We start from the raw sequence: 22,552 nt of genomic DNA on the forward strand, positions 1-22,552 counted from the left end.
AGAGCTTTTTGCCAAACCCTGTAAAAACCGATGGAACTCTGAAGGTAATAATCATACACGATGAAGCTGAAATGTCCAGTATTTCTGTTTCTCTATGTCCGTAGAAATGGAGTATCTATGGATTTGGAATGAGTATGTTTCATTATGGATTTCAATAAAAAGGTGCAGTAGTAAGTAAGTAATTCAGCCTGTTGTGATCATTGCATGTGTCAGATTTTACGCAGCAGTGCTTGGTTTGTTCCAATAAATTATGATACATAGCCTATATTTGGGTATAAATACCAGCCTGGTAATAATATCATAATAATAATAATTAGAAGTAGGGGTACTTATGTGAACAAAAATCAAAAGAGCCTGTAATCAGTACTACAGGTGAGTACTGTTGGCCCATTTCAGACAGTTTCTGACATTGCATAGCCAAAACCAAAGTCCATTATTGGGAATAAAGAGATTTATAGATGATCAAAATATCATTATTTCACTCCACATGTTCATATACTTAATACTTGCATAATTAATCCTGTGTATGTGACAATAAGATTGCAAAGAACCACCTGTACTGTCGAACTCGCAAAAAAGAAATCTAATTGTGTTACCATAGAGAGTGTGTATATTCAATTTGAGTACTATCTATTGTGATGTTAATGTAAATGGATGGGAACGGCTTATTTCCTGTGGACGTTGGTGCAGAGAGACAGTCACCTCCTCCAAAGATGGCTTCTCAGGGTGTAGCACGTTGTTTCGCTTGATGACGCTCTGTTACTATTACATTTATCTTTTGCAAGTTAGACAGTGTGCCAGAGTTTCTTTGCAACTTTTGACCTACTTGTCCCCCTCAGACGCACATGTCTCATGTTATAGATGTGCACATTATTTTCCTGCATCTGTACAATTAGGATCAAAAATTAAGGATCACAATATGCAGAACTCAGGATTTAGCTAACACTCTCATCCAGGACACCATTTCATATATTTATATATACTCTGATTAAAACACTGAACTGGGGTGTTTGACGTCCACACTGAAATAAGAAGAAAAAAAACCCCACTGTCGTCTCTGTTTCCTTAAACTCAAATCTTGAGTTTTCTTCTTTCTGTTCAAATAGTCTGAAAATGACTTATGGCTGTGCGTGGAAATGATGTCATTAAGCATCTCGCCTCCACTACTGCAGAGCCTTCAAGCAAGGCACACAATGGGACACTCTTCCAGTGGAAGCTGTCAAGAGTGGAGGAAGTGACTTTATAGCTTCCATGTGTGGCTAGTCTTTTTTTGTGTGTGGCAAATAACCAATAAAAAGAACTCATGCCATAAAGGTTAGCATTGTTTAAACCCACATAACTTCATCATAAACTATGGTGCCCATAGTCAAATATGTCATGCTGAGTCTTGGGGAAGAGAATATATAAGTTGGATTGGATGCACCTGGTCATAAAAAGCCATTGATTTGAACATTTCTCTCTGTGTAAACATCAAGCTTCAGATGAAGGGGGGGAAATGAAATATTATATTGATGTTTTGCAGTCAGGCAGTGTGGAAAAAGAGGACTTTAATCATCTAAATGTTACTTAAAGGGGAAGAAAATGGGTTCAAACTGTATGCATGTCATATGTTTGGACTTGAAATGAATCCCAGTGGGAATTTGATCCTCTGCAAAAGAACAGGTGTCATGTCCTCAAATTGTCTTCCAACGGCATCCGGAGCCCCCAACGTGTTCCCCTGAGCTCCCCCAGCACTCTGATCCTCTTGTGGATCTGCTGTATCTTGGTGTTGATTGTGAAAACAAAGGCAATCCGTGTCACAGGTTGGCCATTCGGGGGGGGGAGTGACATGGAGAGTGTCCCGGATGTGGTCGAAGAGACAGACGGACAGACGGACGGAGGACAGACAGACCCAAAAAGGTTGCTGTTAAAGTGCTCAGGGTGCTCCTCCACCCTTTCCTCCATCACTCACAGCCTCGTGAGCAACAAGTCATCTTGAAAAAGCAGCGAAGGGCGCACGCAGACACATGCTGGAGAGCTGGTCGCCATGGCGACATGTGGTTGATTCAAACTCCCGGGGCCGAAAGGAGCAATTACCTGATCAAAGGCCCGCTGCAACACAGGAATACAGTACACACGGTGTGTGTGTGTGTGTGTGTGTGTGTGTGTGTGTGTGTGTGAGAGGCCCACAGCTGGCCGCGGTCGCGGATAATAAGCAGGTGTGGTGTTTTTATTTTTTACTACTGTACTAAAAGCTCGGTGACACAACTTTTTTCCCTTTTAAAGATGCTTTTCTCATTTTGTTTAACCCTAGAAGGTCACTGCCACGCCCTTGTCCCATTCTGTCTGATTGGATCAGATGTATTTTTGCCATATTTGTATCTTAATATGTATGTCAGTGTGTGTTTGAGCAGGGAAATTCCGTTGAATGTGAACATGCAACGACAACAGTCCGTTTGAGTTTGCTCCAGTTCTGCATTAGAGCTAAAAGAGATTTGTATTGAATGTAATATTAAAATCAAAGAATCTTTCCATGTTCCACCCAATAGAAGTATTCTAAATGTCAAAAGTGCTCATTAAACATGTTGCTTTGCTGTAGAACACGCTAGCCAACAGTATTTTAATAAAGCGAGCTCAGAGGTGTCCCCTGTCCGTCTGTAAATCCTTCAATATCAGAGAAACCAGCAATAAAGAACATGTTCAGTCTGGCGTTTTGGGATTTGGATCGATCCAATCAATATTTTTTTATGGTACCATATTGTGTGCTGTCACATCGTGACAACAAAAAAATAAAACGCCCACATTTGTATCCATGCATTTCCTCATATACACAATTGTTAAGCTGTCTCTTTAAAGTCTTATTGTCCACCGGTTCCATGTTGGCCCCAAGTCAATTGCCCATGTGGGTTTAAGGCAGGATTACACTAGGTTTTAGATGGGCCCCAGCTGGGAAATAGAGACAAGACCCATCTTGGTCCCAGCTTTAAGTCCTATGTGGGACCTACATGGGGACAGTATGGGCTGGAATATGGGTTGCAAGTGGGATTGTCCGCAGCTAAGGGCAGGTCGGAGTCAAACCTGCGGCTGCTGCATCAAGGAGTAAACTTATATCTATGGCAACCTGCTCTACCAGGTGACCCCACATTTGACTTTTTGTCAAGTGACGTTTCAAAAGATTAGTTCTGAAAAAACAACAGAAAGCAGAAGCTTGATGGAAAAACAGGATCTGCTGACGGAAGCATCGGACCCTTCCCTGATAGGAATCAAATTCCCCAAATCCACTTGAAAATGTGCACGGTGATAAAAGCTCCGAATCACTGGAACCCAGTGGGAATGTATCCCTGCAGATGCTTGTGTATTCCTTAGGTTGACGAGTGCCCTTGGTTGTAAATCAGCCCGAGTGTTGGAGGAGGTGAAGAGTGTGGATTCAGTTTCATCCGGACGCTGTCAGACAGTCGGGGTTCTCGTTCTGGGGCGCTGGTGGCGTTCTGCTGTCAGAAGAATCATGTTACGGGCTTTCAGAGCCAAGCTGGGATGAAGCCTTCTCGTCTTTTTGGGATTACTTCTTGGAACTGTTTTGGCTTACAAGAGGCGCAAAACAAGAGGGCTGCAGATGATTCTCTTTAAAAATGGAAACAATCTAACGTTTTAAATAGTACTTACACACATACATATACAGTACATATATGCATAAATACATCCATATCTACACATGCATACATCCATATGTACACATACAGATACATATACATACATAGCACAGACATGTGCACACATGTATACTATACATATATACACACATACATACTGTATCTACAATACATACTGGATATACATACATGTATACACATACATACAGAACAGTACAGCATTTCTGAGGCTGGTGAGTAGGATGAACTTACTGTTAGGTGACCACCAAGGGGACCACTAAGGTCTATGTAAAAGAGACTTCAGATACAGTATTAGGGACCACTAAGGTCTATGTAAAAGAGACTTCAGATACAGTATTAGGGACCACTATGGTCTATGTAAAAGAGACTTCAGATACAGTATTAGGGACCACTAAGGTCTATATAAAAGAGACTTCAGATACAGTATTTGGGGACCACTAAGGTCTATGTAAAAGAGACTTCAGATACAGTATTAGGGACCACTAAGGTCTATATAAAAGAGACTTCAGATACAGTATTTGGGGACCACTAAGGTCTATATAAAGAGACTTCAGATACAGTATTAGGGGACCACTAAGGTCTATATAAAAGAGACTCCAGATACAGTATTAAGGGACCACTAAGGTCTATATAAAAGAGACTTCAGATACAGTATTAGGGGACCACTAAGGTCACTAAGCGTGCTTGCTGGTTCTGGAACTGGAAGGTGAGGGACACTCAGCAGAACTTCCAACGACGGTAAATGAACAGTCGTCGATCCAGACAGTACTGTCCCTTACCTTAGAAGACACCTGGAGGCAAAGGTAAGCTTTTATGGAACTCTGATCTACAGTAACAACTTCCCAGGTCACACATGTGTCATTCTACTCCATCGCTAATAATACTGACGTCCTCAAAGTCTTCTTCTACCCCTTTCCTTTTTCTTCTTCTCCTCAACTCCACAACTATGACAAGCCTCTTCGTTCAGAGACAACGTCCCCCGATTATCGTTCACAAAGCAACGAAAAGTTAACCACTGTAATTCGTAAGCATTCCACTTCTTTTTTTTGCTGTATGCACCACATTGACTGCTGCTGTATAAGATCATGGCTGGCTGCGTTGGTGGGAAGTTGGGATTGATGGACGGGGGGGTGATGAGTCACAGGACCTTTGGGACAGGGAGCGGACTTAGTTTCCCGGGGGAAAACCAAAGACTTTTACCGAGGAAATGGGTGTCCCTTTGGAGTGTTTTAATCCAAACCATAACCATTGCCTAAATTTATTGTTTTGTTGCCTAAAATTAACTTTTTTAGCTGCATAACACTCAAATTTTTCAGCTCAACTAAACCATAATGTCATCCAAAACTGCTGCTCGGCATCATGGAGCTCGTAGGCGGCCACTGTAGCAGGTGACCAGCCGTCGGTTTCCTAGTTTCGTACGCTAGCCTGTTGTGTTGTGCATACATTTTTGTATGATTTGACATCACACGGACCCGTTTATGAGAATGTGTTGCTCTGAGTAACTCGGTCAACTCAGCAAACTTCCGATTGTGCCGTTTTGACATTGTGTATCTTGTTGTGTTAGTGGGATCATGTAAATCATGGATTGCTGGTCATGCACAAGTGCCTCTACAGGAGCCAAATGCAAACAAATGAAGTCTCTGCTGTGGGGTCGTGATGTTTCACAGGGCTCCTCCAACAATAATGAAGTCACGACTAATTATGCGTAAATATTGAATAAATGAACTTCATCACCCCTGAGGGCTGGTTTGTCTGGTGGTGCGGTCAAGCCAAAGGAAAGGGTCTTGCTTCAGTATATTAATTAATGTCCTGGTATAAAAAACTATGTTTATGGGCCTATCATGTTGTCAAGTATGGCATTTTAAGTCAGCAACTTCAAATTCCTAATAACTTTTCAAAATGAAGAAATCGTGCTTTTTTACTAAACCCATTTTTTACTGAGATTGAGAGGATGAGTTAAAGCCAAGAGATGAAGGGGGAAAAATATCTTCAACGTTCAAAAACGCACCTGCTGTCACCTCTGAATCCCACTAATTAACAGGTTATATCTCATTTGTTCAATCCATCCACACCAGAAATGCTTAATCTGTTCTCTTGAATAGAAACACCACTCATTTTCAAAATTCACGAAAGTTCAAGCGAAAGTTATTCCGCTATACCTGCCTACAAATGATTTGCTCTCTGCACACAGTTAGGTAGAGCATAGTGCAGAGTGCAGCTCAGGTAAATGGATAGGCAGAATAAAAATGGACAATATGACCCCAGACCAAAGGATATCAGAAGCTCTTTTCCGGTGATGGGTGAGCGTTACTGCGCAGCCTCCAACTGAGCTTGAAGACGTAGATGTGACGTGAGCAAGCTGTCTGAAAGCTGGAAGTCTTCCTCATGTAGGTGGTGGTTCCTCTCTAAGTCTTAGAGCCTGGTCTGTTTTTGGCTCCATAAAGCCAACCTCGCTGAACCTGAAACTCAACCTGAGGCAGGTGTCAGTGCAGTCACGCTGTCTGTGCCCTGACGTTCAGTAAGACATCAAACAGAGGCTCGGTGTTTGTTGGCTTGGTGTTGTTGTTTTTTTTACCTTCTGCAGGTGTTCCTTCGTTTTCTTCTCCTGCTGATTTAAGCACAATAAAACAGCATCACCATTTGGTCTGGATGTGTCAGCTGATTGCATGTACTGTGTGTGTAACCAGTGTAAAGAGAGCAACTGATAAGGGCATGAGAAATGCAAAGTTATGCAGGTTTTTAGAAAATAATCCCAGAAGGACTTTAAGCTTTAATCATGGTTTCACTTTTTACAATAAATAAGTATTAAATAAGTGCTTTATAACCCACTATAATCCAGTTGCATACAGCTATAAGGACATTTTAAGCGTGTACTAATGTATGCACCATATATCACAAAAAGTATAAGTTTTCCTGACATATTTTATATAATAATAAACTTATGTTTCAATAGGAGGATGTAAAGTGTTGCAGATGGATACTGGCAGGTGCCTTTCCATTTAATTTAAGGATGAACCATAACAACTTTACAACTTCAGCTCTATAACTGGTGTGTTCAGACAGCATGCAAAGCAAATTGTGTACCAACTGTAACGATGTTAGATGTACACAATGTCAGAATCTCCATTATTAATTGTCATTGTCCTTCAGTTTCTCTCCTTTTTACGCTCATCTTTGCATGTTTATGAATATGAGTTATAAAGTCTTGCGAGGAGCCAGGGGTGATTCCAGGATTTTTTTAGTAGGGTGGCACAAGGAGGACCAATAATCAGTCAGGAAGGGCCATGGGAGTGAGGAGCATTTTATCAGAATACAGCATGCTTTGAAATATAGAAAATATTAAGGTAGGAAAAAACACAATGTAATTCTGCTAAATAAAAAATTCCATTCATTATTCATTTTACTTGTATTCATTTTTAAACAAATTATATCTGTATACAATAGACATTTTCTATAGGGTCTGTCTTTTTTTTAAAGAATTCCAGTGCTGGTTCCATGGTATCAAAACTTTGGACAGTCATCATGAATTGGTCATGTGACAAAGACTGGGAAAATTGGCAGAACCGGCAGCCAAGTGACAGTACTCTTAAGTCGCATGCTTCACTTTTTGTAAAGCTTTGTCCTTTTTTTTCGATGGCTTGACCGGTAAAAGAGCATTATTGTATATTTTATATTGCTCTATAGGGCAGACCGCTTACACAGCGCTGCAAGCTCTTGATCTGTAGCGATAGTTTTGACGTCCTGTCCCAGATGAGGAGTCTATTGTGCACTCAAATCAGATATATCAGAATAGTAAGTGTAGTAAGCATTTGCTGTTTGTTAGCTTATAACTGACAGTGGCTAAACAGCTACAAGCCAAAATGTGTTTTTGCTCTCTTTACTGACTGAGTCTCCAGTGGACTGAGTCCACTCTTTGCTGGGGATTTAGAAAAGCAATTGGTTTATGGATTAGTTACATGCCCCGGGTTACGTTTGAACCTGAGATAACAGGGATGTGCACAGATATATCCCCCCTTAATGGAAGAATGTGGAAACACCTCTTTACTTACAAACGTCCTACAGATACAAGTCAGTATAGTCAAATTCAGACATCTTAGTGACATAAACATGTTTAAGTAGAGGGGGACTGTAACTTCCATCTTCCCATGACAGGAGATTGTGACCAAGACCAAGACTTTACTGTGGAGATTTTAAAGTGCCCACATTAGGGAAAACAAAAATCATTTTTTCTGGGATTTGGGGTGTTATTTTGTGTCTCCGGTGCTTCCCCACACATACAAACTTGGAAAAAAGTATCCATGATGTTTTGAGTGAGATACGTTTTCTGAATGTCTTCAGTCTTCAGGTTAGCTGCACGGCTTTCTACACCACTAGCCGAAACGAGGTGGCTAACCATAGCACGCTAGCTCGTTCTCAATGGCAAAACACTGCTCCAACACACACTAGTTGACCATAATCTCCAAAAGAACTACTTCCTGTCCCTGTTCTGCAGGTATTCCACAAGTGGTCCTGGTCTAGAAAAGTCTCCCAGCTAATCCTGCCTTGGACTGACCAAAGCTGGAGAAAGTTCTCTAGCTGATGGGATCTTACCGAGCTACTGAGCATGTGGGACTCCCATCAAAGGAAGTATAGAAGTGAGAGGTCTCACTCTGGAGCTAAAACAGAGACCTAAACACACAGGGGGAAAACAGGATCTGCAGATATGGTCAGTACAACAAAAATATGGTGTTTTTTGAAAATGAAACCATGTAAACCCATTCTGGTACAACCTCAAAATACAATTATGAACCTGAAAATGAGCAGAATATGGACGCTTTAATACTCTTAATACTAGTTTTGTCCCTGAGGGCCAACATTAGAAAGAGTTTATATTTTTCCTTGATTCTCTTTTAATATTTGCCTCCTTCAAAATTACAAGCAAATGACTTGTTTTGTAATTGGAACAATGACCATTTCCTCCCACTGTGGCCTCAGAGATTAGAAAATGAGAATGATGATGCAATTACCAAGCATCTGAGCTCTGAGTTCAGGGCTTCTGGGACATACAGTCACTTCTGTTAGATTTATGAAGCAGCAGGCTGTCGAAAAACATCCATTTCAGGAAATAGGACACACAGTTTAGTTGAGGTGATGCACTTGAAAGTGCAGATGTGAAGGTGTAGACACAGGATGACACTAAATTATAGCTTTGGCAATTATTACTCTAGACAAAACATCTTTGGTTGGTTCCTTTTTGTAAAGCTACTATCACTGATATTGTGGGGACAAACATCTGTTCACACACGGACATCTTGAGGTCTTATCCATCCGTCCATCCATCTTCATCCGCTTATCCGGCATCGTGTCGCGGGGGCAGCAGCTCCAGTAGGGGACCCCAGACTTCCCTTTCCCGAGCCACATCAACCAGCTCCGACTGGGGGGTCCCGAAGCGTTCCCAGGCCAGGTTGGAGATATAATCTCTCCATCTAGCCCTGGGTCTTCCCCGAGGCCTCCTCCCAGCTGGAGGACTTCTTTTTGAGGACTTCTATGCTAGGTTAAGCTTTCTCATATAAAATATTTAGTTTGTTAATTTACAAGACAACATAGGTCGTCACCCAGGCCACACTCTCTCCATATTTAACAGATAGATTGTCCTCCAACCAATGACTTAACGCAACGCAAGATCTTATTTTTTTCTTCAGTTCATCAAGATTATTCTTTGTGCCAAGAGACATCGCAGCCTGAAAAGATGATTTGTAAGAAATAGGCACACTGCTTCAAATTTCGAGTCCAGCAGATGAGCCCAGTGTCATGGCAGTTTTTGAAATTGCCACGTTACTTAATGTATTGAGTCGCTCACGTTAATTTTGTTATTTTCGTGTGTTGATTACGAATTTTGAAGTAATGTGTTTCAATGGGAAGCTTATTTTGTGATCACAGAAGGATTACGGTAGCGAGTAGTGTTGAAAAGCCAAAGATCAGCGCAGGGAGGTTGGTTGGGGGGGTGGTGGATGGGTCAAACAACACAGGCCTTTCACCCCGGAGACCGGGGATCGTGTCCCACGTGTGGCGGTCTGTCACTCATTCCCCCGTTTTTGCATCCGAAACGTCACGTTTGAAAATCCTGACATGAAGCCTTCACCTAATAAACATGAAAATGGTGACATCTACACAAAATAATAACTCAAAATTACATGACAATTTCACAAACTGGCGTGAGACCGGGTTGAGCAAAGTTGACAATGAAGATTTCTTTTATGACCAAAACTATAAATTATAACCTCTAACCTAACCTAACATTGGTGATGATAATCATCCTCAATTTTGGAAGGCATAATACAAAGAAAAGAAAAATTAAGCACTTTAATAATGCCTGAACAAGGCGATAACTTGTTTTACACTCTGTTGCTTTAAGGTTATGCACATAACCTTAAAACCCAGGGTTTGGGTAAGTTGGGTTAGAGTTATTTAAACTCACTTAACACATTTTTACACAAAATTATGTCTTATTATGCAGATGTCCATATTTTGCAGGCTGTACAAGTTTGGGAGTAATTCAAATTCCGTACACATTAAGCTGACTGGAGCAGTAGCTATTAGGTGCTGCACAGGCTACATGATCTATATATATTGGCAGCTGTACCCTTTGGAAGCCAGTGGGGAAACATAAGGGCCCAATAACCAGTTAGATGAAATGCAGGTTGAAGGCACTTCCGCATGGAGACAGGGCACAATACGCCATCATCTTAAAGCCACGCCCACTGCAGGGGAAAACAATCGCCATCACAACATGCAACCAATTATACAGGGTTTTGAGCCAAAAGCATTCTCCATGCACACACGTGTTTTAAGCTTCAGTAGAAAAAGGAATCTTCGTTTAAAACTAACACAACCAAACTGCATATGTCTCTTTATTTTTTTTTGTGATCAATTGTTTTAGTATTTTTAAGTTTTTTTTTTATACATTTAGAAAATAACAAACCGTGACACACAATTACAAACAATACACTTACATCCACATTCTTGTACGCTGGGCATTAACAGGAGGCTGCATGATTCCTCCTGTTGCTGGTAGTTCCCGTGGAAACGTTAGTAGGCTAGCTTATCCAGACGCGGTTTTTATCCTGTGAGTTACGACTTAAAGTCACCACTTACGACTTGGTAACATTCCAGGCAAAGTCAGCACAAACAGTTGTAGCTAGCCACTAGAGCCAGTCCCACAATGAGCTTTCCTTAGTATGTGCCATTTCTGTTTTTGTAGCTTTTGAGGGGGAGAGGGGGGTGGCCTTGACCAACTGCCGCTTTGCTCGTTTGAAAGCCATGATGTCTCTCTTTCATGGGTGAGCCAAATTCTCTGTGGGGGCAAAGCAAAGAAAGCGGAGGCAACCTGGTCCCTTATGAGGTCATAAGGGGCAAGGTTAAAGAAGAAAGCGGGTTCCCTGACATGGAGCAGTAACTGGACGGTTAAAGACCCACGGGACACGAACCCCACTCTCCCCGGTGAAAGTCCTGTGTTTGACCCATCCACCCCCCCGACCTACCCTATCTCCCTGACATACTAATCGCTAAACCCCATCTACATGCTGCTCTCCCCAGCATGTTCTACACGCACGCCGGGGTTCTTTTTTCGTTGCATCACGCCAACAGCCACTGTCCATATTTTACGAGTATGGAGTGAGAACGGGTTGGTAGGAACCATTGGTTCCCATTCAGAATTAATTGGCTGACAACTGGTTTGCCTGCGGGAAGAGGAGCGGAGGCAGCAAGGGGGGTGTTGAGCTGAGCCTGCAGGGTGGTGACGCAGGTGGAAAGCGCCTTGAGCTCTTCCATGACTCCCTGGAGGATATTTCCATGCTGGCCCAGAACCGAGCCCTGATAAGATAACTCCTCCCGAACTGAATTTGAGCCTGCTGGGTTCATACTGGCCAGATAGTAGGCTACTCTCAGGATTTGGGGCTAGAACCCACACGTTTTATCATATTAAACATTCATATTCATGGCATTCCCTCCTTTTATTTAATTGTAGCAGCAGTATATTGTTACGAATGGCTTTAACTAATTAAGATACACTGCTGCTTTACATCCACAGATTGAATTAACTAACTTTTAGAACAGTGGCCTTTTGTAGACTTGAGGACTGCCACACAAAGTCTCGGTTTTCACCCCCGCATGCAGAGAGCAACAAACAGGCATCAACTAAAACTGCTTCCCTCAGGAATTTACAAACTATTGTTGAATTATAAATGAGAGGCCTGTTGGGGAAATATTAAAAGAAAACTCATCTTAAAAGCTGATTAGGGCCAAGGTGGATGCTCAGGTTACCATGTCCACAACAGACCATTGTAAACTGTGTGTGGACAGCGCTACCTTAGAGAATGAATCTATACTCATCTGTAACATTTAGTCTTGTCATTATTTCTGACTGTAAGTGAAGTAACATTGCTACACGAGAGAGAGTCAGGAAGGAAACAGAGAATGCAGATAATGATGTGAAACAGGGAGGGGCCGTGCCATGGAAAACGGGCTAAGGAAATGCCTCCCATTTCGGGAAACAATGGGTTCTCCCACAAGACCTACACTGTTAAAAAAAGTGAAGACATTAGATTTTAGGAATATAAATAATCAGCAATTAGGAAAGCAAATGAAGTTCATTCTCACAGTAAATACATTTGGCTGAGATGCATTACAAAGTTCTTTTAAGTAATGGACTGCATGAATATATTTGCACTGTAATAACTTCATATCAGTTTTATAGATACAGCCCTGTGTATTCCCAAGGGACGGGTACCGAATGAATACTTTTTGGGCAAATTGCCTATATATACAACGTCGTATGGAAAAATGCATGTCATGCAATACCAAATTTCAAAAAGGAGTGTCAGTGTCAGTTAGCCAATAAGCATGCAGCATGCTTCTAACAAGATTTTAGAATGTTTTGTGATTGGCTGTCTAACGTTGTGATGATGATGTCACAGCAGCAGGCAGGAAAAACTCTACTTTACGCACCGAGAAGGGGCTCACGTAGTAATAAAAATAGATATGTGCCGTAAGGTGAAATGTTTTAATTTCTTTTTGTTGGTATTACAAAAAAAGTAATGTTCAGTAAAGGGTATCAAAGTCAGGTTATTGGTATTGGTACAGGTCTTTGAGAGTTGTGTGGAAGCTATCCTAGACCACTTTTTGTTCTGAATATCGAGTACAGCTGCTATAATTAAGAACATACTGTAGGTAAACTGTGTATACCAGTATACAGTACTCATGGCAAACACACTCATCCACAGGTGAATACCACTCCATCAGACGAACATGTTTTTGGTAATCATTAAAGTCTTCTCAAATTGTTGATGTCTTCAGTCATGTTCTGGGGTCAGAAGGACGAGTGTTCAAAAAGGATAACTTTCGAGTGGTTGGAGAGACTGGAGAGTCTGGAGGGCCTGAAAGCTCCAATCCGAGAGTACACATCCGCGTCCGAGCAGGCGCCCCACGACAGGTGTGGGCTGGGCGGGGTGGTGTGGAACACAGGCAACGGGATAGGGAAGGCCAGGACTGAAGGTGGAGTGGGGAGGACAGGAGGTGGGGGGAGTGGCAGTGGAGGTGGAGAGGGCACCGGTGGAGGTGGAAGCGGTGCGACAACAGTTGGGGTCACCGGGGTTGCGACTTGTACAGGTGGAGTAGATTCAGGGACCGTCCCGTTTTTGTCCGGCAGGTCCTGACACGGCGCAGCGTGTTTGAGGGTGTAGGTGGCGGTGTGGTAGAAGCTGTAGTACTCCAGCGCATGCCTCGCCCTGGCCAACCTCAGCCTGCAGGACACAACACAAGCCAACATCAACAACCACAATTTTTCATTTATTTTATTTTATCAGGTACAATTCTCATTTGAATTCATTTAACTACTGTTCTTTTTTCAACCTGGACCCTATTTTTCTATGTTTTTGTGCGTATGTGATTATAATTGGTCCAGTATGAAGCTTGATCGCTGTAACCGGTTTCCACAGACCAAGTTGTGATGTAACCCTAAGGGGCAAATCTGCATTGTCAATTTGGTCCACTAAATGTCCTTTATTGCCACTGAAAGGCTTAGATTATTATTGTGTAGATATTATATATGAAAAGGACCTTTAAAAAGATCTTTAAGACCTTTCTCTTTAAAAACAGCTCTGAGGTCGCTATAAATACCAGACTCTATTTAAGAAAAACAATACGTTTAGCATGTCTAGAGCAAACATATTTTCACATGAAAATCGGTCTAGTGTGTGATTATTTCAACCAAAACTGGAGTTGTGATTGTTGAAAAGTGGAAAGACAACCCAAAACGGTTTTCCATAGTTTTATTTGGTTTTTGTCAATGTTCAATGAAGTGTATTTTACGATGCTAAATTTGCTCTTTATTTACTGGTCTGGTGGCTTTAGCCAATGCAATTTTGTGGATGTTTTTATGTTTGAAAAAAGAATCTTACTCTTTAACAGAAAGTACAACCTCCTCACAAATTCTTTCCATAATGTTTTCAGACACTAACTTACAGTTATATTAACTTACTGTATAAACCACAGCTATCTTGCTTTATACTGGACAACTTTCAAAGATTGGTACTTCCATCAGTCACATAGACACAAAAACATAGGAAAACAAGGTCCAAGTAAAAAAAAAAGTACATTTCAGGTTGGATCAACATTAATTTTAATGTCTTTGCAATAAGTCCAGAGCTGGAGTTGGAGAAGGGATGACCTAGCTTAGCATAAAAGGCTGGAGGCAAGGGGAGACAGCTAGCCTGCATGGCCTGTCAGACAGCTAGCCTTTCTAGGTCTAAAGTTGAAAACGCTTTTTTTCTGGTCATACCAAAACATGGCAATTCATCTACAAGTATCTGCAAAATATTTATATTTTCCTGAAACTACTGGCATAGTGACTACTCACAATTACGTGGTGGTGTACTTTAGCTATTGACCTATCGCTGAACTCTCAAGCCGATGGATGGGTAATAAGACCTGGATTCAGCTTTCAAGGCAGATCCCCCTTCATTCCTATGAGAGTTGCTCAGTAGCGCATGAAGCCAACACAAGCCTTCTGTGATCGGGCACCCGATACATTACGAATTGCCCTGCGACATGTACACACCTGTGTTTCAGCTGCAGGAGTTTGTAGAGCAGCAGCAGGATTAGAGCTCCTGCCAGGGTCACCAGAAGCACGGCCACTCTGGCATCCAAGCTCCAGCAGGACTTCCCAGAAGGTCCGGGTGAGCCGCAGGTCCTGGGGGGCTGTGGGGTCTGGAGTGGTCCTTCCATACCTCGCTTAGGATTGATAATGGCCTGGACCAGGAAGGGCTGGTGGGTGTTTTTTACAGTCCCAGGCTTTGGCAGGATCTGGACAGAAGTGCTGCTGGTTACCTGAAGACCAGCCTGCATTGCTGCCAGTTTTGATCCAATGGGAATGAGCGGTGGGGTGTTGTTTGATGTAAATTATTCCCACGTGTTGATTACACTCTGAGAAAGCAGGTGTGTCCAAGGAGGTGGCTTCAGAAGGCTTTAAACGTCCGATCCTCTGTAAGACAAAAGGCTCTCAATCACTGCATGTTTCAAAATGAAGCACCTTATTAATCTTATCCTTATATTTTCTCTCTCGTTCATTGATCAAACTCCTTCTGTTCTGTATATTTGGACTATACTTAAAACTATTTAGCTTATCAACAACCTTTAGTGTAAACTGATTAAATTAAGTCTATCTGGATTTGTTGACTAGCTCAGATTGATAAGTCGGAGCAGAAAGTATTGAGCCTATGCAAATCTACTTGATTGAATGAATCAAGTGGATTGAATGTCTTGTGAACTTTTGTTGATAACTTGAGGGTATCTACATAAACTACATGAACACATGACACTGTCATGACACATGAAACCAAACCCTAACTATAACTTGTCATGACAAAACCTAATGACACTTACTAAAAGAAGCGTTATGTCATAAAAGTTGGATTTGTTTTTAAAGGTTCCATGACATGGTGCATTTTGGATGCTTTCATATAGACCTTATTGGTCCCGTAATACTGTATCGGAAGTCTCTTTTATATAGACCTTAGTGTTCCCCTAATACTGCATCTGAAGTCTCTTTTAGATAGACCTTAGTGGACCCCTAAAATTGTATCTGAAGTCTCTTTTAGATAGACCTTAGTGGACCCCTAAAATTGTATCTGAAGTCTCTTTATATAGACCTTAGTGGTCCCTAATACTGTATCTGAAGTCTCTTTTATATAGACCTTAGTGGTCCCCTAAAACTGTATCTGAAGTCTATTTCAGGTGGAGGGTTAAGATGGAGGCTGGGGTTGTTGTCTTGACCAACTGCCACTTGCCTCATTTGAAAGCCATGATGTCTCTCTCTCATGGGTGGGCTAAATTCTCTGGGCGGGCGAGCACAGAAAGTAGACGTAACTTTTCCCCTTATGACCTCATAGGGAGCAAGATTCCAGTTGGCAGGCTGGGGGGGACTCATATTGATGTTAAAAAACCTCCTAAAGTGAAATTTTCAGGCCATGGGACATTTAAAGTTGACACGTTCATGAGAGTGTCATGTCACTAAATGGCTTCAAGTAAAGTGTTTTGTTGTTTCCAGTACAACTCTGGTCGGAGACTTAATCTGGTCAGGGAAAAATATACAGCTTCTTGTGACTTTTATCTCCACTGTGCAATTGTAAAGATTAGAAAAGAAGAAGAAGAAGAAGATGATATAAGAACAGTCCATTTACATCTCTATTCTCTGTGTATTTTGCATCTATTACACCATTCAGTGTTAGAAACTGCTGTTTAGGATAAAACCCTCTAAAAAAAAATGGCCCACTTAAGGAGCAACAGAGCCATTGAACACCAGCTGAAAATCCTTTTTTGTTAACAGTCTCACATCGCTGCAGTAATGTCCAAGTGTACTCCAGGGTGTGTCAGTTTACGGTGATATCACTGTGGTTATACAGTCTCCCATTGTCAGACCTTCCCCCACAGCGCTGCAGTCCAGACCGCATTTTGGGATGGGACAAAAACATCCTCTGGTGTATTAGCATTTCTTTAAACCAATCAAATTTGTCTTGGGTGCTGTGAAGCGCCAGACGGGGCCACCGTGCTGCTGAAAAAAAGCCTCGGGACAGAACTTGTTTGGGTGGAACATGTGGACGATGGGGGCTAACGCTAGGCACACACTGACAGCAAAGCACTGCGAGGCGTGATTGGGCGCCTGGCTTTTCACACACAGTTCTCTGCGCCGGTCACTTAGCGATCTAGCTCTTCTCCACGCTCCAGAACGCACTTATTTAATCATAAGTAAATTTATTATCTCATAAAATCATGATGATATGTGTTCATCCCAACTACTGTATATATGCAACTTTTCACTTGTGGCCCGCTACAATTAAGGCTGCAGTCTCCGTCTGTCTCTCTCTCTGCCTGATTGACTGTCTTCCTCTAGTCACAGCTGAGAAGTCAAGACAGCCAAAGTCACCATAGACCCGGGTGTTTTATTTTGAAATGTGTTTTATTTTGTAAAGGCTGCTGTGGCGTTCCTGTGCTTGATGACCTACTGATGACCAACCTGGCTTGACAGATTCCAGGAGTCGCTGAAATGGTCTCTGGCGTGGGCCGGAGTGGGCCAGAGTGGGGGGTCCGTTCCTGATCGCAGCCGGAAAGAACAGACAGATTGGATTACATAGGCGCCAAAATCAAAAATGGATCCGCCCTAATGCGGTTCGTGGCGCTCCTGCAGCCAGTGTGTCCCGCGCATAACACATGTTGAAGGCATTTCCTTCAAAACATTTCAAAAGCTTTCTGATTTGTATATCCAAACCTGCAATAACTGATGTTGGTGAACACAACAACTTTTATATATCAATATGGCACCCTTGTCGGGAAACAGTTGCTTACTACAAGAAACATTTTTATCCATTTGGAGTCATGTTTGTTTCCATCTGATGAATGTTAGTCCAATATTCTCTCTCTTTTAGCTCTAGTTGGGTCTCTACCAACTACTAAGGGAAATCTCTGTCTCTTTATCTGCTAAAAACTCCACTATGCTGGTCTGTTAACTGTGTCTGTCTGCTGCTTTGTTGCGGAGCAGGTAGTGTACAGTGATTTTTAGAGTTCTTTCTCTGAAAACTGCTACCTGCCGCCACTGAAAACAATGTTCTGTCCCATGAGGGTCAACCAAAACAATAAAGTTGTGGGCCGGACAGCTAAACAATGAGCTTCAACTCCCTATAAAGCTTTGTAAAGTTGAAGGGAGCTGCAGATTCTGGTGATAATTCCCTAAATGATCATCACTACAAGTAACCCCTTTCAGATTTTGGGTTGTTTTCAAATTAAAAAATATACAATAAAAGCTGCTTTAAATACTAGATTGTATACATCCACGTTTGATGGCCTTTTTCCCTGCCTTTGCTGACACATTACTGGTGCGTCACTCACCACCAGCAATTGTCAAAATAATAGCGTGAAACCATCAGTATTTCAAAATTCAACAGAGTACCTTTAAATGATCCTGATTTTATGAAGAAACCATGCATTAAATGGATAATAATCTCAATCTTCAGTTTAACTGTGGTTTTCAAACAATGTCTTTGACCAAGTGAATTCAAGTGTTTCATAAGTAAAATCACTGAACAAAGCTGATATTTACATGTGATGACAACAATGTACTGCTCATACACTCATTTAATGTTGCATTGAAAACGCTACCAAAAATTTGCAACTTACTTTTTTCAAATTTGATGGCGTTGTAGTGAAAATAAAAAACAAAATAGAATACTTGGTTAGGAACTGCGTGGCTTTCCAGGACTAAATGCACAATCCTGACCACACACCATCGGGAGGACGTCAGTGGAAACAGCAGGAAACAACGCACTTCCTTAACTCATGTGACAATGGTATACAGCGATGTGATTGGAAAACACTTCCCATCGTCACGGTTACAGGAAACTGGTGGAGGATGTCTTTTTTTAAGGACTGCATTTTGGGTTCGCGTGTGGGTCTGAACTACACACGTGAGCCCACACACAAACTCAGAAGACGGGTCTTTTGAAAGAGACACTTTTTATTGTGTCAGACAAGAATCCCGGCTATATATCATCACATCATCCATCCATGTAGGATAAATAAAAAGCACATTATCACACGTCATACGAGCTGAGGATGAAAGGCAGAAACCTGAGGCCTCCCCCCCCCCCCAAAAAAGGGATTTTTACAAGTTTATTTTTACTTTGTTAAATCAGGGAACAAAATCCACAGATCCCTACACAGCCTGACCTTTATATCCAAGCTTTGTCTGGGGGAAAAAAGCCGTTTCAAAGTGAAAGGGAATCAGCGGTTTCAGTGCCACCAAAGCAGCCCGCGTTAGTCCCGGCTGTGCCAGTGGAGGTCAACAGATGCAGAGAGATGGTCGCTGCAGTGAAAGGCTGGCCGCTATCTGATCGAGCCGGCATTCAGGAGACACACAGGCACAAAAAGAGGCCCGCTGCGACGCAAGTGCAGCTCTCATTTATCTGTCTAATAAGTTTGGATGGTGGGCCAAGCCAAAAGGGAGAAACTCTTAGCTCGCACTCAATATCCCTGCCTGGCACCCTCACAATCCTCCCATATTGAGGAAGAGAGCTATATTAAAAGATCTGTTATCAGAAGCCCAATTGTACTTTGCAGGGGGAGGTGATTCGCCCAGGCAACCTGCTAGAAAAAGCACTCAGTGTTTTCATTCTACCTTCAGTTAGTTTTGTTTTAATCTTAAGGCCCGTCCACATCAATAACTATAACCACAATTACAACGATAACGTTGTATAACAGTGGCGTTAGACAAGCACGCACTGCACGCTTCAGCTGATAATAATACATATTATACAGCAGACGTGGCAACGTAAGATTACAGGAATAAACGCTTTTACATAGTACAGGAACCACACACACTGTGGCAGAGGCTGCTGTACAAGGTGCCACTCACACATATTTACACTCCAATGCACATCGGTGGCAATCTCAGAGTTCAGTGTCCTGCCAAAGGACACTTTGACACAGGACTGCAAGGCCAGGGATCAAACCACCAACCTTCCAATTGGCAGGCAACCGCTCTACAACTGAACACAGAGCTGAAGCGTTGTAGCCCCGTAGCGATCGGAAAGATCAGGTCTACACATCTTACCTCGGTGTCAATGTCTGATTTATTCATGTAGCACATTTAAACATCTGTGGTTGACCAAAGTGCTGAACAAGATAAAATATCACTTCACAAAATGATCGGGTCTCTCTCCACCGTGCCATCTTGGGAGTTCAGATGGATTTTGAATGGCTGTCAGAGCTTCTATCGTTCATGAAATCGCTCTGGAAGGGATCCCAACAATATTGTTTGCCACTGCCGTCATTGGTTTTGGTGTGGAGTCCGTCATTCACTTTTTAGAACTATAAATTCAGAGTTATTGTATTTTTCTTGGTGTGGACGGCCCTTTAATGTCTTTTGGGAAGGGGCATAAGTAGAGGATGGACCAAATACAATGGACACCTTATTTTTTGTGGCCCAACCCGTTCTCCCTCCAGACTCGTGAAATACTGACATTGGTCAGTGGCTCTCCGAAAAAAAACTTCTGTAAAACGTCTGTATGAAACACATTGGGCTGAGAGGCAGCTCGACCGCAGCGCTGTAAGATGATGGAGTATCACCACGTAGTATTTGTATTACGTAGTATTATGCGCAACAGGAAGCAAGTAAGTAGGGAAGTTTGGGGTCCCCTACTGGAGCTGCTGCCCCCGCGACCCGATACCGGATAAGCGAATGAAGATGGATGGATGGAGGAAGCAAGTAGTATTAGAGATCGGCATTTGGAGGTTGGTTAGGGTGGTGGAAGGGTCAAACAACACAGGACCCCAGGAGACCAGGGCTGAGTGTCCCATGCTTGTCCCGCGTGTCACTGAAACCTTACAGTCCCATTCTTGTCCACGTCAGGAAAACATACCCAGAATGTCAAAAAGTGACGCCAAGAGTCAAAATATGACGTTAAAGGAGATGTTCTGCGTCAGCAACAAACACCAACGACACCTTACCAAGCGTCGTCTTTTGACGCCGTGGGAGTGCGTGTGTGTGTGCTGTTGTGCGGCCAGTGTTCCTGCATTGACAGTCCTTGACATTTTCTCCATATACTACAACTATAGCAGCTGGATAATTTCCATTTTCTAGTAAAATCGTGAATCTCTTTTGGCTAAATCATCAGTAATGGGAAGAAAAAGAAGATATCACATTGTGAAACTCCAATTGGATTTGGAAAAATGCGCTAAAAAAACAACTGTGGGACCGTGTTGTGTTCCTGTTACTCATCATAATGTTCCTTTATTGATACACTAGATTGTATATTTTTGGTTTTTATTAATGTGTGAACAAATCTAAGGCATATGCATATTAATGAAAGAGAACAATTATGGTGATAATGTTGCTATGTGTTATTAATTTATTTACTTGAAGAGGGTTTTATCAAAAATGTAATTACATTTTTATTTATTTGTGTTATTTAAGATGAGGATTGGCGATAATGTTGATGATAATGATCAAAATGATCTGAAAGTTACAGATAATAGATCAATTATTAATGTAGACATTTAGCGGCTCTGACCCACAATCAGAGTTAATAAATGAATATATTTCAAAAGTGAAATAATATATGATAAAAAAGGGTTACAATTATTTTAGACCAGTGGTTCCCAAAGAGGGGACCGGGGACCCCGAAGGGTCCTCAAGGGGCTTCCAGAGGGACACTTTAAGCCAAGGCAGCCTTATTCATTATTATTATTATTTTCCCCCTTTCTGGTCTATATATTCCTGCCTCTGCTGAATTATTTTCATCCCCCGGTTGGGGATGAACTGTATCCCTCCCTCAAAGCCAACAATGGTACTTCACCAATAGACCCACTAGCCACAGCTGTTTAGCCGCCATTAGGTAACTATGAGCCAGGTACAGTCATTTCAGGGGCCATGTGGTAAAGTTATGCCAGAAAAAGTGAAAGATAGTTTAGGAAAACGCTTGTGGTTTGGATTAAAACCCTCCCAAGGAACGAACTTGCATTTTCTGTGTGAAAGTATTTGGGGTTAGGGTTGATACCACGGTGTAATATTTCATTATGAGAATATTTACCATTGATTGTTGATGTTCGTACCAATGAGTGTTTTGGCATGGCTTGCTGAGTGGCACTATATCCATGGTATTGAAAGGGGGATTTTTTTTCTTGCAAGTTTTGTAAGAAACACTGTACTTGTTTTTTTTCACAAATCACCCCCTTAATAAGAGAAACCAAGTTTTCTCAAGGTTGTGGTCATGCCATACAGAAAGTATGACTATTTTGATAATGGTATTCATCTGTAATAAAACATCTAAGAGCAAAAATGCGGACAAATACAAATGGAATGGGGGTCCTTCATCTAATTTGAGTCAGTTTTAGGGTCCTTGATGGGAAAATGTTTGAGAGCTACTGATCTGGACATCTAAAAAAACTTTCATTTCACAACCAAATTTAGCCAGATTGGTATGTCTTTTCACATCCAGATGACAGATTAATGATTGGTGGCAATTATTACTTACTCTTCGAATGCGTTATATAATAGTTAGGGATTTCTTTTCTGTTTAATGGTGATGATGATGTGACGCACTAAAGAGGAGGATGATGGTTCTGTAATGGTGATGAAGTTGATAATGAGAAAGACGATGATTGTGCCAGCGATTAAAAAGAGAAGGATGATGATGATCGTGAGGAGGATGAAGATGCTGGTTAAAAGTGATGGCGGTGTATCACAGCCAGTGGGTTGGGAAAAGCATTAGCTGAATTCGTCCAGTTAATAATCCCAGAGATGTAAATCTATTCATGAGCTCTTCATGTGATGAGCTAATGTACGGCGCCGGCGCTCTGACAGGCCGACAGAGGCC

General features: G+C 41.9%; 1 protein-coding gene across 2 annotated transcripts; it reads right to left on the reverse strand.

Annotated features, from left to right (window-relative positions):
• Positions 1-12,772: 12,772 nt before the first annotated feature.
• On the reverse strand, positions 12,773-18,436 carry LOC117959678 (inverted formin-2). 2 transcript variants are annotated; one of them, XM_034896954.1, is made up of 3 exons: positions 18,357-18,436; positions 14,746-15,168; positions 12,773-13,429 (listed from the first exon to the last, which is right to left on the reverse strand). In XM_034896954.1, exons 2-3 carry the CDS (start codon positions 15,030-15,032, stop codon positions 12,997-12,999), a joined length of 720 nt encoding a protein of 239 aa, XP_034752845.1. In that variant the 5' UTR covers positions 15,033-15,168; positions 18,357-18,436; the 3' UTR covers positions 12,773-12,996. The 2 variants fall into 2 exon arrangements, with proteins under 2 accessions (XP_034752845.1, XP_034752846.1); XM_034896955.1 differs by lacking the exon at positions 18,357-18,436 and adding an exon at positions 17,200-17,244.
• Between the last annotated feature and the right edge of the window lie 4,116 nt (positions 18,437-22,552).

This window comes from Etheostoma cragini, chromosome 16 (assembly GCF_013103735.1).
Source record: "Etheostoma cragini isolate CJK2018 chromosome 16, CSU_Ecrag_1.0, whole genome shotgun sequence".
Classification (NCBI taxonomy): Eukaryota; Metazoa; Chordata; class Actinopteri; order Perciformes; family Percidae; genus Etheostoma; species Etheostoma cragini.